Genomic DNA, 16,327 nt, shown 5'->3' with positions numbered 1-16,327 from the left:
TGAATATAAGTTGAAAAGGATTTGCAAATCATTGTATTCTGTTTTTATTTAGGAATTACACAACGTGCCAACTTCACTGGTTTTGTATTATTTGACATATACATGATAAAAGCATCATTTCCAAACTGGCTAGCAAGGCTCCTCATCTGGCGGCTGACATCTGCAGTAACATGTTGCCTCATTTACGGGCATATTATTTTCTCAGGACTATTATTAATCTCCTTGCTAGTGTTTACTCTCTCTTAATTATAAATCTAATTGTTGATTTACTGTGAATATCTGCTTACTTTCTCTTTTAACATGTCCTCCCCCCACTTCTGTTAAAATGTAACTAACACTTATTCTTCTGTTGTTTTGGTACTTTACATTAGTTTGGGTCGATACTGCAAATTTGGGTATCGATCCGATACCAAGTAGTTACAAAGTGACAGAGCTGATACTGATTACTGCAAGTGTTCAATGATTACATTTTCGATCACAAACAGAATCAGACAAAAACACAAGATGGTTGTGTAATGGTCATGATCCCACACGACGGTTTGTACCCTGTTAGTTATTCTCCTGTGTTCTGCATCCTATTTTGGTTCTACTTCCTGTTGGACTCCTTGTTGTGCTGCACCGTCACTTTCTGTTTAGTTTCCTGCCAGCGCACCTGTTCCCTATTTCCAATCACGTCTTCATATAAAGAATTACATTATTTGACCAGGCACACCGCCTACCGTCTCTGCAACCTGGGGTCTGCTATGCGCCACCGTGACAATACCAACTACCAGTAAATTATTCCCTTTTACTACTAACAATATTTAAAGCAAAATAAAGTAAATAAGTGTAAAATAAACATAAGCAAAAACTGCTGTTGGCTCCGGTTTAAATCCCAGGCACTTATTTCCTGAGTTGGTAAACAATAACAAAAAGACAAAAAAGTTTTTTTTTTTTGATGATAAAAAAAATATTGATCTAATGTAATATTGACCATATACTGATACTGTACTTGGTATCGTTACTGTCAAAATTTGTATCGCTCCGCTTACCCCTGTTTACATTCGAGAGCATGGCTTCTGGTATCCTCTTATGCTGTGTCGTGTACAGTGTTGGGTTAGTTACTGAAAACCAGTAACTAGTTACTAGTTACTTTATTTCAAAAGTAATTCAGTTACTAACTCAGTAACTTACACCAAAAAGTAATGCGTTACTGTGAAAAGTAACTATTTAGTTACTTGTTTTTTTCATCTTTTTTTTAAAAGCTCCCATTAATGCCCATTTAGCCTTCATTTCAGTACTGTTATTGCACTAGAGCAGGGGTCACCAACGCGGTGCCCGCGGGCACCAGGTAGCCCGTAAGGACTAGATGAGTAGCCCGCCGGCCTGTTTTAAAAATAGCTCAAATAGCAGCACTTACCAGTGAGCTGCCTCTATTTTTTTAAATTGTATTTATTTACTAGCAAGCTGGTCTCGCTTTGCCCGACATTTTTAATTCTAAGAGAGACAAAACTCAAATAGAATTTGAAAATCCAAGAAAATATTTTAAAGACTTGGTCTTCACTTGTTTAAATAAATTCATTCATTTTTTTACTTTGCTTCTTATAACTTTCAGAAAGACAATTTTAGAGAAAAAATACAACCTTAAAAATGATTTTAGGATTTTTAAAAACATATACCTTTTTACCTTTTAAATTCCTTCCTTTTCTTTCCTGACAATTTAAATCAATGTTCAAGTAAATTTTTATTTTTTTATTGTAAAGAATAATAAATACATTTTAATTGAATTCTTCATTTTAGCTTCTATTTTTTCGACGAAGAATATTTGTGAAATATTTCTTCAAACTTATTATGATTAAAATTCAAAAAACTTATTCTGGCAAATCTAGAAAATCTGTAGAATCAAATTTAAATCTTATTTCAAAGTCTTTTGAATTTATTTTAAAACTTTTGTTCTGGAAAATCTAGAAAAAATAATGATTTGTCTTTGTTAGAAATATAGCTTGGTCCAATTTGTTTTATACTCTAACAAAGTGTAGATTGGATTTTAACCTATTTAAAACATGTCATCAAAATTCTAAAATTAATCTTAATCAGGAAAAATTACTAATGATGTTCCATAAATTATTTTTTTAAGTTTTTCTCTTCTTTTTTTTCTGTTGAATTTTGAATTTTAAAGAGTCGAAATTGAAGATAAACTATGTTTCAAAATCTAATTGTCATTTTTTTTCGTATTTTCTCCTCTTTTAAACCGTTCAATTAAGTGTAAATATCATTAATTATTAATAATAACATAGAGTTAAAGGTAAATTGAGCAAATTGGCTATTTCTGGCAATTTATTTAAGTGTGTATCTAACTGGTAGCCCTTCGCATTAATCAGTACCCAAGAAGTAGCGCTTGCTTTCAAAAAGGTTGGTGACCCCTGCACTAGAGAATAATACAATCTGTTGATCAGCGCTAGGAATTTTCAAAATGGGGTCCCAGGGACCCCATCAAGTCATAAAAATGGGGTCCTACAGTACATTTTTGGGGTCCCACTTTTTTGTAAGCGTTTTGAAAAAAAAAAGATAAATGTATGCATTATCCTGTTGTATCTCACATTCTATATTGTGTTTTGGAAAAAGGTTTCATAAACGTTACTTAATTCATTAAAAACAATAATAAAAAAAAGAAAACAAATGTGTATACATATGTAAATGTCTTCAGTTATAAACATTCATTCACTTTCTTCTTTCCTTCATGGATCTAAACTTTACTGCTGCTGCTATTTTTTTCCATGTTTTTATTTAATAAGTTGTAGGTGTATTTATTTCAGTATAAAAGTGTAAAAAGTGTTTTGCTTCGATCATGAAATGATGATAATGGTGTGCCAAGGCATACATGCATTTTATATTTAACGCTTAAATCTCTGGAGTCTACATCAACTTTAGATCTATCCCTCATTTCAAAATGTTTTAGTTTTTTTTATGTTGTTTTTTTGTTTGTTTGTTTTCCGCCCTTTTTTGTCAAACAAAACTATGTTTTTAATGGCAAACACACAAAATATGCAAAATCTTCCACCAAAAATATTTTTCAAAGTGGAATATTTGATGTGAAGTAATCGGGACCTTTGATAGGTCAATAATTCATAATAACATTGATTTTGATTCAATATTATGTTTTGAGCAATGACAGTTAGAAAGAAGAAAAAAAAGCTTTGTTTTATTAGTCAACATTGCAACTTTTTCTAAATTACATTTCACTTTTAAGCTTTTTTTTTTCACTTTTGTTATGTTTTTATGGGCCGGACTGGTAAAATCACGGCACGATAACTTAAAAATAAAGACAACTTCAGATTGTTTTCTTTGTTTAAAAATAGAACAAGCACAGTCTGAAAATGTACAAAATATAATGTTGTTGTGTTTTTTTTTACACTTACATGTTGCGGTTATTAGTATTCTATCTTTATTTGTAGTTATTTATACTTTCTGAATAAATGATGTGATAATGTTCATCAGTCAACTCATTGGTGTTCATTTTCAATCTCTCAAGATAAAAAAATAATATCAAAATCAAATTACAGGATGTTTTTTATGTAGTTTGATCGTTTTCCTCGACTGGTGCACTAACATAATGTGGTTAATTTGTGTACATATGTAGCATCATCTACAAAGATACAAATAATTGCTATTGTGACATCTAGTGGACACATTTAGAACAGCCGTTTCTTTCATTCCAAAATTTTGTCTCATTTTTATACTTAGCAAACTGATGCCGCAGGCCGGATAAAACCTGTTCACACCCCTGATCTAGTGGTATGCCAAAGATTTACTTAATAGAACTTAATATTAAATATTTAAACACAGTGTTACTGTTCAAACTGTGTGTAATGTTATAATGGCTCAAAATATTAAATATTCTTGTTAAACAAAACTTATACTTAACTTAAATACTTGGGCCTACTACGCTACTGGATTTTAATGTTGGTCATTATGGTGGTACTTGGAGAACCAAGTGTTTTTTGAGGTGGTACATGGTGAAAAAACTTTGACAACCACTTATTTATTATGTATATCTTCTCTATATCATGCAACCCTAGCTCCAATAGAAGTACCAGTCAACTATAGATGGATGGATGGACTTTGAAAACTGACTTAAAATCATTTCGTTTAAAAAAAAATAATAAATTACAAAGTGCATTTCAGAGCCCGTAAGAAAATAAAAAGCGACATGTCCATCCATTTTCTACCGCTAGTCCCTTTCGGGGCGGCGGGGGGTGCTGGAGCCTATCTCAGCTGCATTGAGGCGGAAGGCGGGGTACACCCTGGACAAGTCACCACCTCATCGACATGTGACGTCTGTAATTGCATTCAGAGCACACAACTGAGAATGAACACAAAAGAAGGTACAGGAGTCAATCAAATAAATGTTTCTGGCACATGTCTTTCAAAATACCAGAGTTTTTCAAAATAAGAGACGCGCATTTAATTTTTGGTTGATTCATTGTTTAACTGCACGGTAGCAAACCATGGGTTATTATTGCTACACTTACTGGTGTTTTTGATGAATACTTAGGACTACTATGCTACTGTATTTTAATATTGGTCATTATGGTGGTACTTGGAGTGTTTTTTGAGGTGGTACTTGGTGAAAAACTTTTCACAACCACTTATTTATTATGTATATCATCTATATCACGCCACCCTAGCTCCAATAGAAGTACCAGTCAGCTATAGAAGTACAAATAAGCGAATGCATTTCAAAAATAAGACTTTGAAAACGAACTTAATATCCTTTCTATGTTTTATTTTTTTTAATATAATTACAAAGTGCATTTCAGAACTCTTAAGAAAATAAAACGGGACATGTGACATCTGTAATTGCATTCAGAGCACACAACTGAGGATGAACACAAAAGAAAGTACACGAGTCAATCAAATAAATGTTTCTGGCACATGTCTTTCAAAATACTAATGTTTTTCAGACTAAAAGTCCAATGTCATAGACGCGCATTTAATTTTTTTGTTGATTCATTATTTAACTGCACGGTAGCAAACCATGGGTTATTATTTCTACTCTTACTGGTGTTTTTAATACATACTTAGATCTACTACGCCACTGTATTTTAATTAAGTTGGTCATCATGGTGGAACTTGGAGAACCAAGTGTTTTCTGAGGTGGTATTTGGTGAAAAAAGTTTGACAACCACTTATTTATTATGTATATCACGCAACCCTAGCTCCAATAGAAGTACCAGTCAGCTACACTGCAAAAACTGAAATCTAAGTAATATTAAATATATCTCAAATAAGGGTGATATTTGCTTATTTTCTGTCTGATAAGATAATTCTTCTCACTAAGCAGATTTTATGTTAAAGTGTTTTACTTGTTTTAAGGGTTTTGGTCCTAAATGATATCAGTAAGATATTACAGCTTGTTGCTGAGATTTGATGACCTATATTGAGTAAACCTTGCTTGAAACTAGAATATCAACTGTTGCAAAGCTGTGTCATCAACACTCACAAGTATAAAACTACTTTTTTAAAGTAATAATTTCTTACTTCAAGCATGAAAAAAAAAATCATGATGTCGAGCGCATATCATTATGTCAAGATAATGGCACTAGCATTTACTTATTTAAGAATATTTTTTAACATATTGAGCAAAAAGGTTAAAAAAAAAATTTCTACCAAGAAAATTGCACTTGTTATTATTGAGAATATACTTATTTTAAGGTATTTTTGGGTTCATTGAGGTTAGCTAATTTTACTTGTTTTGGAAAGTCTTGACAAGCCAAATTTTCTTGTTCTATTGTATTTTTTTTCTTGTTTTTGAACACTGACTTTTTGCAGTATATAGAAGTACAAACAAGCGAATGCATTACAAAAAACGACTTTGAAAACGAACTTGATATCCTTTTTTAAAAAATAATTACAAAGTGCATTTCAGAGCCCTTAAGAAAATAAAATGGGACATGTGACTTCTGTGGTTGCATTCAGAGCACACAACTGAGGATGAACACAAAAGAAAGTACACGAGTCAATCAAATAAATGTTTCTGGCGCATGTCTTTCAAAATACTAATGTTTTTCAGAATAAAAGTCCAATGTCAGATGCGCATTTAATTTGTTTTTGTTGATTTGTTGTTTAACTGCATGGTAGCAAACCATGGGTTATTATTTCTACTCTTACTGGTGTTTTTAATACATACTTAGATCTACTATGCCACTGTATTTTAATTAAGTTGGTCATCATGGTGGAACTTGGAGAACCAAGTGTTTTCTGAGGTGGTACTTGGTGAAAAAAGTTTGACAACCACTTATTTATTATGTATATCGTGTATATCACGCAACCCTAGCTCCAATAGAAGTACCAGTCAGCTATAGAAGTACAAACAAGCGAATGCATTACAAAATTAAGACCTTCAAAACGGACTTAATATGGTTTAATTTTTTTGAAAATAATTACAAAGTGCATTTCAGAGCTCTTAGGAAAATAAAACGGGACATGTGACTTCTGTGGTTGCATTCAGAGCACACAACTGAGGATGAACACAAAAGAAAGTACACGAGTCAATCAAATAAATGTTTCTGGCGCATGTCTTTCAAAATACTAATGTTTTTCAGAATAAAAGTCCAATGTCATAGACGCGCATTTAATTTTTTTGTTGATTCATTATTTAACTGCACGGTAGCAAACCATGGGTTATTATTTCTACTCTTACTGGTGTTTTTAATACATACTTAGATCTACTACGCCACTGTATTTTAATTAAGTTGGTCATCATGGTGGAACTTGGAGAACCAAGTGTTTTCTGAGGTGGTATTTGGTGAAAAAAGTTTGACAACCACTTATTTATTATGTATATCACGCAACCCTAGCTCCAATAGAAGTACCAGTCAGCTACACTGCAAAAACTGAAATCTAAGTAATATTAAATATATCTCAAATAAGGGTGATATTTGCTTATTTTCTGTCTGATAAGATAATTCTTCTCACTAAGCAGATTTTATGTTAAAGTGTTTTACTTGTTTTAAGGGTTTTGGTCCTAAATGATCTCAGTAAGATATTACAGCTTGTTGCTGAGATTTGATGACCTATATTGAGTAAAACATGCTTGAAACTAGAATATCAACTGTTGCAAAGCTGTGTCATCAACACTCACAAGTATAAAACTACTTTTTTAAAGTCATAATTTCTTACTTCAAGCATGAAAAAAAAAATCATGATGTCGAGCGCATATCATTATGTCAAGATAATGGCACTAGCATTTACTTATTTAAGAATATTTTTTAACATATTGAGCAAAAAGGTTAAAAAAAAAAATTCTACCAAGAAAATTGCACTTGTTATTATTGAGAATATACTTATTTGAAGGTATTTTTGGGTTCATTGAGGTTAGATAATTTTACTTGTTTTGGAAAGTCTTGACAAGCCGAATTTTCTTGTTCTATTGTATTTTTTTTCTTGTTTTTGAACACTGACTTTTTGCAGTATATAGAAGTACAAACAAGCGAATGCATTACAAAAAACAACTTTGAAAATGAACTTGATATCCTTTTTTAAAAAATAATTACAAAGTGCATTTCAGAGCCCTTAAGAAAATAAAACGGGACATGTGACTTCTGTGGTTGCATTCAGAGCACACAACTGAGGATGAACACAAAAGAAAGTACACGAGTCAATCAAATAAATGTTTCTGGCGCATGTCTTTCAAAATACTAATGTTTTTCAGACTAAAAGTCCAATGTCATAGACGCGCATTTAATTTTTTTGTTGATTCATTATTTAACTGCACGGTAGCAAACCATGGGTTATTATTTCTACTCTTACTGGTGTTTTTAATACATACTTAGATCTACTACGCCACTGTATTTTAATTAAGTTGGTCATCATGGTGGAACTTGGAGAACCAAGTGTTTTCTGAGGTGGTACTTGGTGAAAAAAGTTTGACAACCACTTATTTATTATGTATATCACGCAACCCTAGCTCCAATAGAAGTACCAGTCAGCTACACTGCAAAAACTGAAATCTAAGTAATATTAAATATATCTCAAATAAGGGTGATATTTGCTTATTTTCTGTCTGATAAGATAATTCTTCTCATTAAGCAGATTTTATGTTAGAGTGTTTTACTTGTTTTAAGGTTTTTGGTCCTAAATGATCTCAGTAAGATATTACAGCTTGTTGCTGAGATTTGATGACCTATATTGAGTAAAACATGCTTGAAACTAGAATATCAACTGTTGCAAAGCTGTGTCATCAACACTCACAAGTATAAAACTACTTTTTTAAAGTAATAATTTCTTACTTCAAGCATGAAAAAAAAAATCATGATGCCCAGCGCATATCATTATGTCAAGATAATGGCACTAGCATTTACTTATTTAAGAATATTTTTTAACATATTGAGCAAAAGGGTTAAAAAAAAATTTCTACCAAGAAAATTGCACTTGTTATTAGTGAGAATATACTTATTTTAAGGTACTTTTTGGGTTCATTGAGGTTAGCTAATTTAACTTGTTTTGGAAAGTCTTGACAAGCCGAATTATCTTGTTCTATTGGCAGATAATTTTGCTTAGTTCAAATAAAATACCCCTCATTTTTGTACTTTTTGCAGTGTATAGAAGTACAAACAAGCGAATGCATTACAAAAAACGACTTTGAAAACGAACTTGATAGCCTTTTTTTTAATTTATTTTTTTTAAATAATTACAAAGTGCATTTCAGAGCCCTTAAGAAAATAAAACGGGACATGTGACTTCTGTGGTTGCATTCAGAGCACACAACTGAGGATGAACACAAAAGAAAGTACACGAGTCAATCAAATAAATGTTTCTGGCGCATGTCTTTCAAAATACTAATGTTTTTCAGACTAAAAGTCCAATGTCAGAGACGCACATTGAATTTTTTTGTTGATTAATTATTTAACTGCACGATAGCAAACCATGGGTTATTATTTCTACTCTTACTGGTGTTTTTAATACATACTTAGATCTACTACGCCACTGTATTTTAATTAAGTTGGTCATCATGGTGGAACTTGGAGAACCAAGTGTTTTCTGAGGTGGTATTTGGTGAAAAAAGTTTGACAACCACTTATTTATTATGTATATCACGCAACCCTAGCTCCAATAGAAGTACCAGTCAGCTACACTGCAAAAACTGAAATCTAAGTAATATTAAATATATCTCAAATAAGGGTGATATTTGCTTATTTTCTGTCTGATAAGATAATTCTTCTCACTAAGCAGATTTTATGTTAAAGTGTTTTACTTGTTTTAAGGGTTTTGGTCCTAAATGATCTCAGTAAGATATTACAGCTTGTTGCTGCGATTTGATGACCTACATTGAGTAAAACATGCTTGAAACTAGAATATCAACTGTTGCAAAGCTGTGTCATCAACACTCACAAGTATAAAACTACTTTTTTAAAGTAATAATTTCTTACTTCAAGCATGAAAAAAAAAATCATGATGTCGAGCGCATATCATTATGTCAAGATAATGGCACTAGCATTTACTTATTTAAGAATATTTTTTAACATATTGAGCAAAAAGGTTAAAAAAAAAAATTTCTACCAAGAAAATTGCACGTGTTATTATTGAGAATATACTTATTTTAAGGTATTTTTGGGTTCATTGAGGTTAGCTAATTTTACTTGTTTTGGAAAGTCTTAACAAGCCGAATTTTCTTGTTCTATTGTATTTTTTTTCTTGTTTTTGAACACTGACTTTTTGCAGTGTATAGAAGTACAAACAAGCGAATGCATTACAAAAAACGACTTTGAAAACGAACTTGATATCCTTTTTTTAAAAATAATTACAAAGTGCATTTCAGAGCCCTTAAGAAAATAAAACGGGACATGTGACTTCTGTGGTTGCATTCAGAGCACACAACTGAGGATGAACACAAAAGAAAGTACACGAGTCAATCAAATAAATGTTTCTGGCGCATGTCTTTCAAAATACTAATGTTTTTCAGAATAAAAGTCCAATGTCAGATGCGCATTTAATTTGTTTTTGTTGATTTGTTGTTTAACTGCATGGTAGCAAACCATGGGTTATTATTTCTACTCTTACTGGTGTTTTTAATACATACTTAGATCTACTACGCCACTGTATTTTAATTAAGTTGGTCATCATGGTGGAACTTGGAGAACCAAGTGTTTTCTGAGGTGGTACTTGGTGAAAAAAGTTTGACAACCACTTATTTATTATGTATATCACGCAACCCTAGCTCCAATAGAAGTACCAGTCAGCTATATAAGTACAAACAAGCGAATGCATTACAAAATTAAGACCTTCAAAACGGACTTAATATGGTTTAATTTTTTTGAAAATAATTACAAAGTGCATTTCAGAGCTCTTAAGAAAATAAAACGGGACATGTGACTTCTGTGGTTGCATTCAGAGCACACAACTGAGGATGAACACAAAAGAAAGTACACGAGTCAATCAAATAAATGTTTCTGGCGCATGTCTTTCAAAATACTAATGTTTTTCAGAATAAAAGTCCAATGTCAGACGCGCATTTAATTTGTTTTTCTTGATTTGTTGTTTAACTGCATGGTAGAAAACCATGGGTTATTATTACTACATTTAAAATGTGATATCGGAAATTATCGGTATCTGTTTCAAAAATTAAAATGTATGACTTTTTAAAACGCCGCTGTACGGAGTGGTACACGGACGTAGGGAGAAGTACAGAGCGCCAATAAACATTAAAGGCACTGCCTTTGAGTGCCGGCCCAGTCACATAATATCTACGGCTTTTCACACACACACAAGTGAATGCAATGCATACTTGGTCAACAGCCATACAGGTCACACTGAGGGTGACCGTATAAATAACTTTAACACTGTTACAAATATGCGCCACACTGTGAACCCACACCAAACAAGAATGACAAACACATTTCGGGAGAACATCCGCACCGTAACACAACATAAACACAACAGAACAAATACCCAGAACCCCTTGCAGCACTAACTCTTCCGGGACGCTACATTATACACCCCCTACCTCAACCCTGCCCACCTCAACCTCCTCATGCTCTCTCAGGGAGAGCATGTCCCAAATTCCAAGCTGCTGTTTTGAGGCATGTTAAAAAAAATAATGCACTTTGTGACTTCAATAATAAATATGGCAGTGCCATGTTGGCATTTTTTTTCCATAACTTGAGTTGATTTATTTTGGAAAACCTTGTTACATTGTTTAATGCATCCAGCGGGGCAACACAACAAACTTAGGCATAATAATGTGTTCATTCCACGACTGTATATATCGGTAATTAAGAGTTAGACAATATCGGAATATCGGATATGGGCAAAAAAGCCATTATCGGACATCTCTAAAATAAATTATAAAGAAAGTGCACATCTAGTGTCTCTCTCAAGAGTTGAGAATCACTGAAAGTATGTATGATTTAAAAAAATAAAAAATGTTTGTTAAAATGGCAGCGGTTTGGCCCATTTGAACACCATCCACATACAACTAAACACAACTACCATGAAAAAGATCCCTTACAACTACACATCCAGTGCATCTCCCGGGAGTTGGCCGGGCCTATTTTACCCAAGTCAGCACTCGTACGCTCTCGACCCTCCCGGGAGGAAGAACACACTGAGATCAAGTAAAGATGTGCGTGAAGTGAAGGAGGACTTGCTTTGACTGAGTGAGGGGGCCGGCGAGGGCGTGCAGCACGGCAGCAGCTTGAGGAATCGCTGCTTTATGCTTTTTTTGCTTTGGATGGTGGAAGGATTGCCTGTAATCACCAACCACAGCACAGATGTTAGACACGGCGGTTAAATGCATGCGCAAACACACACACACACACACACACACACGGATGGTGCAATGCAAGAATACAGTACACACCACATGTAATCACAGGCCCACACGCACCTGCTGACCCGACCCAGCAATGGGAGAACCACTTCAATTAATAGACAGCAACAGACTTAAGCACACATGGACCCACGCACTGGGCTTCTTTGTTTCCACGGTAACAACTGATCCGAGGGATCTGGACCATACTGTAAGGGGTTAAGGAATACAGAACTGTAAATCCTGTAAAAGTGACAGCAGGTGTGTCTATTTGAACAATTATCAGTAGACTCTTTCACACAGAAATCCCGCAAAATAAGATCAGAGGCAAACTTACACGGAACTCAGTAAAAAAAAAAAAAGGTTGTTTCCTGCCCTGTGATACAATATTTTATAATCGTATAATAAGATGCAATGTGTTTACTAATCACACTGCAAAAAGTCAGTGTTCAAAAACAAGAAAAAAAAATACAAAAAGCAAAGCAAAATTATCTGCCAATAGAACAAGAAAATTTGGCTTGTCAAGACTTTCCAAAACAAGTAAAATTAGCTAACCTCAATGAACCCAAAAATACCTTAAAAGAAGTATATTCTCACTTATAATAACTGTACTACTATATGAGTACGTATTTTCTCTTGTTTCATTGAAAATAATCTGTTTTAATATGAGACACAATTGTGTCAAAGTCATGATTTTTTTTTTACATGCTTGAAATAAGAAATTATTACTTTAAAAAAGTAGTTTTATACTTGTGAGTGTTGATGACACAGCTTTGCAACAGTTGATATTCTAGTTTCAAGCATGTTTTACTCAAAAAACCTCAGCAACAAGCTGTAATATCTTAATGAGATCATTTAGGACCAAAACACTTAAAACAAGTAAAACACTCTAACATAAAATCTGCTTAGTGAGAAGAATTATCTTATCAGACAGAAAATAAGCAAATATCACCCTTATTTGAGAGATGTCATCTTACTTAGATTTCAGTTTTTGCAGTGCAGGGTGGAAGAAATTGAGTATTGTTCCCTGACACACCTGTGTTACACCTCTGACACACCTGTGTTACACCTCTGACACACCTGTGTTACACCTCTGACACACCTGTGTTACACCTCTGACACAACTGTGTTACACCTCTGACATACCTGTGCTACACCTCTGACACACCTGTGTTACACCTCTGACACACCTGTGTTACACCTCTGACACACCTGTGTTACACCTCTGACACACCTGTGCTACACCTCTGAAACACCTGTGTTACACCTCTGACACACCTGTGTTACACCTCTGACACACCTGTGTTACACCTCTGACACACCTGTGCTACACCTCTGACACACCTGTGTTACACCTCTGACACACCTGTGCTACACCTCTGACACACCTGTGCTACACCTCTGACACACCTGTGTTACACCTCTGACACACCTGTGCTACACCTCTGACACACCTGTGTTACACCTCTGACACACCTGTGCTACACCTCTGACACACCTGTGTTACACCTCTGACACACCTGTGCTACACCTCTGACACACCTGTGTTACACCTCTGACACACCTGTGTTACACCTCTGACACACCTGTTACACCTCTGACCTGGCCTACAACCTATTTCCCAATATTTATAGCAGCCTCCTTTGATAATGATATTTATACAAAGGGTGTAAAAAAAATTGGTTTTCGAAAGAATCAAGATTCTTACTTGTAACGATTCTTAATCAATAAAAAAAACAACACAGAACTTTCCTCCATAAGGTCTTATCTTTGTCCATGTGATGTCAGATGAAACTGGCCACAATACCCAGCAATATGTTTGGAGGAGAAACGGTGAGGCCTTTAATCCCAGGAACACCATTCCTACTGTTGCGTCGACCAGTTCTTCCTCCCAGGGAATCTAAATTGCTGGTCAATCCCAAATTCTTTCGATGACATATATGCTGAGTAAGAAGGACCATCAAGACAGAATAGGAATATTGTCAAGTTTTACTGAAATTTCAGGAGATCAACTTAATCAATACATTCATATTGGCTACTCTAGTTGATCTGACATTCAAACGGAAAAGCCAACTTCTCGCACACAAAGAAAGCCCCCCCCATATCCCCCTCGCAACACTGATAAGGAAGATTTGGGGGTTTTGGTTTCACATTCCTGATGGTTTAAGACACTAAACAGACAATCTGAAGACAAAAGAGAGACTGGTAGAATATACAAAGGAAAAGTACTAGATACTCTAAACATGGCTATGTAAAAAGAAAGAACTCTTAAACATACATGCATCCTCCACAATACCATCAAGCATGGTGGTGGTGGTAGTATTATGCTCTGGGTCTGTTTTGCAGCCAATGGAACTGTAAATGGGACAATGAAAAAGGAGGATTACCTCCAAATTCTTCAGGACAACCTAAAATCATCAGCCCGGAGGTTGGGTCTTGGGCGCAGTTGGGTGTTCCAACAGGACAATGACCCCAAACACACGTCAAAAGGGGTAAAGGAATGGCTAAATCAGGCTAGAATTAAGGTTTTAGAATGGCCTTCCCAAAGTCCTGACTTAAACGTGTGGACAATGCTGAAGAAACAAGTCCATGTCAGAAAACCAACACATTTAGCTGAACTGCATCAATTTTGTCAAGAGGAGTGGTCAAAAATTCAACCAGAGGTTTGTGGATGGCTACCAAAAGTGCCTTATTGCAGTGAAACTTGCCAAGGGACATGTAACCAAATATTAACATTGCTGTATGTATACTTTTGACACAGCAGATGTGGTCACATTTTCAGTAGACTCATAATAAAATTCATAAAAGAACCAAACTTCATGAATGTTTTTTGTGACCAACAAGTATGTGCTCCAATCACTCTGTCACAAAAAAATAAGAGTTGTAGAAATTATTGGAAACTCAAGACAGCCATGACATTATGTTCTTTACAAGTGTATGTCAACTTTAGATCGCGACTGTTTATTTTTTTTATCCATCCTGTCCAGCCATTCAGGCAAATTCTATCATTCATGTTGATCAGGGGTGTCAAAGTCAAGGCCCGCGAATGAATGATCTATGGCCCCCGGGATGATATTTGATTAGTATTAGATCCGGCCCGCAGGCCACAGCCGCCTGCTGCTGTTTTGCACGCACCAATGCTCCATCAGTGTTGGCGCTAGGAATTTTCAAAAAAGTCATAAAAATGGGGTCCCACAGTAAATATTTGGGGTCCCACTTTTTTTGTAACCGTTTTGAAAACAAATAAAAAATGTATGCATTATCAATCAATCAATCAATCAATCAATGTTTATTTATATAGCCCTAAATCACAAGTGTCTTCCTGTTATACCTCACATTCTATATTGTGTTTTGGAAAAAGGTTGTCATAAACGTTACTTCATTCATTAAGAAAAATAATACAAAAGAACAAATTTCCTCATCCGTGGCTCACTAGTGAAACAATAACGCTGGAAATGTTTCCCATGGAAAAACCGTCCGACCGGAACTCTCTAATAACTAAAGTTCCTTGGGTGAATAATGTAAAGTCACTACACCGGTATGTTTTAGCGCTTTCATAGCAAGTCTACTGACAGATTAAAGTAAGAACTTTACACTACTTTATATTAGAAATGGCAACAGCGGAGGATGAATGTCCCATAACAAGAAGATAGAGAAAAAAGAAGAAGCTTATCGACTACGGACTACAAAGGCGGACACAGGCACATTTTCAGAACTTATGCAGATCCCAAATACACATCAGCAGGTACCAGAAAGTAAGAAAAGTTAGTTTTGCACACTATTGCGAAACAAAACGCCAGATATGTCTGCTAATTGGTGCCAATTTGCGGTCCTTATACACACACCATACTAATACTTGTATGTTGAAGCACAGTACAATCCATCAGACGGTGCGGCTTCATAGCTTACCAAAGTCGTACTAAAACATTTTGACAGATTTTTGAGCGCCGTGTGTAATGTTCAACAATCTCAATGAAACATCAATGCTTTGGTGTTGCTTGCTAGCGTCATATTACAGTTCACACATATATTTTATGTGTGACTGCCATCTACTGGTGACACCTATCATTACACCATGTACCAAATAAAATCGTCTCGAGGTCGGTAAGCACAACCAGAATTATTCCGTACATTAGGCGCACCGGGTTATAAGGCGAACTGTCAATTAAAAAAAAAAAAAGAAAGTATTTTAAGTGCGCCTTATAGTCCGGAAAATACGGTAATTTATTTGGTACATCGTCTATATGTGCAACCCCGCTCTGACACTACCACCCGGAGCTGGACAATTTCCAGGTTGATATTAAGTCAATACTTAGAATCCAATTGGGGTTTTTTCTTTAGAACAAGTCCTGTTTTTCCCTACAAGTTAGGAAACGTTGATCCTGACCACTTTCATGCCTATACTAGAATATGGAGACTTGCTTTTTATGAATGCACTTATCTGAAAAAAGTGTGTACCGCATATCACTGCGCCTTATGTTTTATTACTGGTTGTGAAAACCTTGTCCACCATTGCACTTTGTAAGCATCGGCAAACTG

The 16,327-nt window shown here is 34.8% G+C and overlaps 1 protein-coding gene across 6 annotated transcripts in view; it reads right to left on the bottom strand.

The window, feature by feature from the left end:
- LOC133657158 (Kv channel-interacting protein 2-like) overlaps positions 1-16,327 on the bottom strand; it is a 344,954-nt gene that overhangs the window by 18,955 nt on the left and 309,672 nt on the right. The window contains exon 2 of one of the 6 annotated variants that reach the window (XM_062058131.1): positions 11,624-11,726. The exons of the other annotated variants lie outside the window; for them this stretch is intronic. Within the exon in view, the coding sequence (XP_061914115.1) occupies positions 11,624-11,726 (103 nt within the window). The remainder of the gene's footprint in view (positions 1-11,623; positions 11,727-16,327) is intronic. 6 annotated transcript variants of the gene reach the window in all.

Source organism: Entelurus aequoreus, linkage group LG09, assembly GCF_033978785.1.
Source record: "Entelurus aequoreus isolate RoL-2023_Sb linkage group LG09, RoL_Eaeq_v1.1, whole genome shotgun sequence".
In the NCBI taxonomy this organism is placed as follows: domain Eukaryota; kingdom Metazoa; phylum Chordata; class Actinopteri; order Syngnathiformes; family Syngnathidae; genus Entelurus; species Entelurus aequoreus.
The sequence above is the reverse complement of the archived record's forward strand: the minus strand, read 5'-3'. Positions and strand labels throughout refer to the sequence as shown.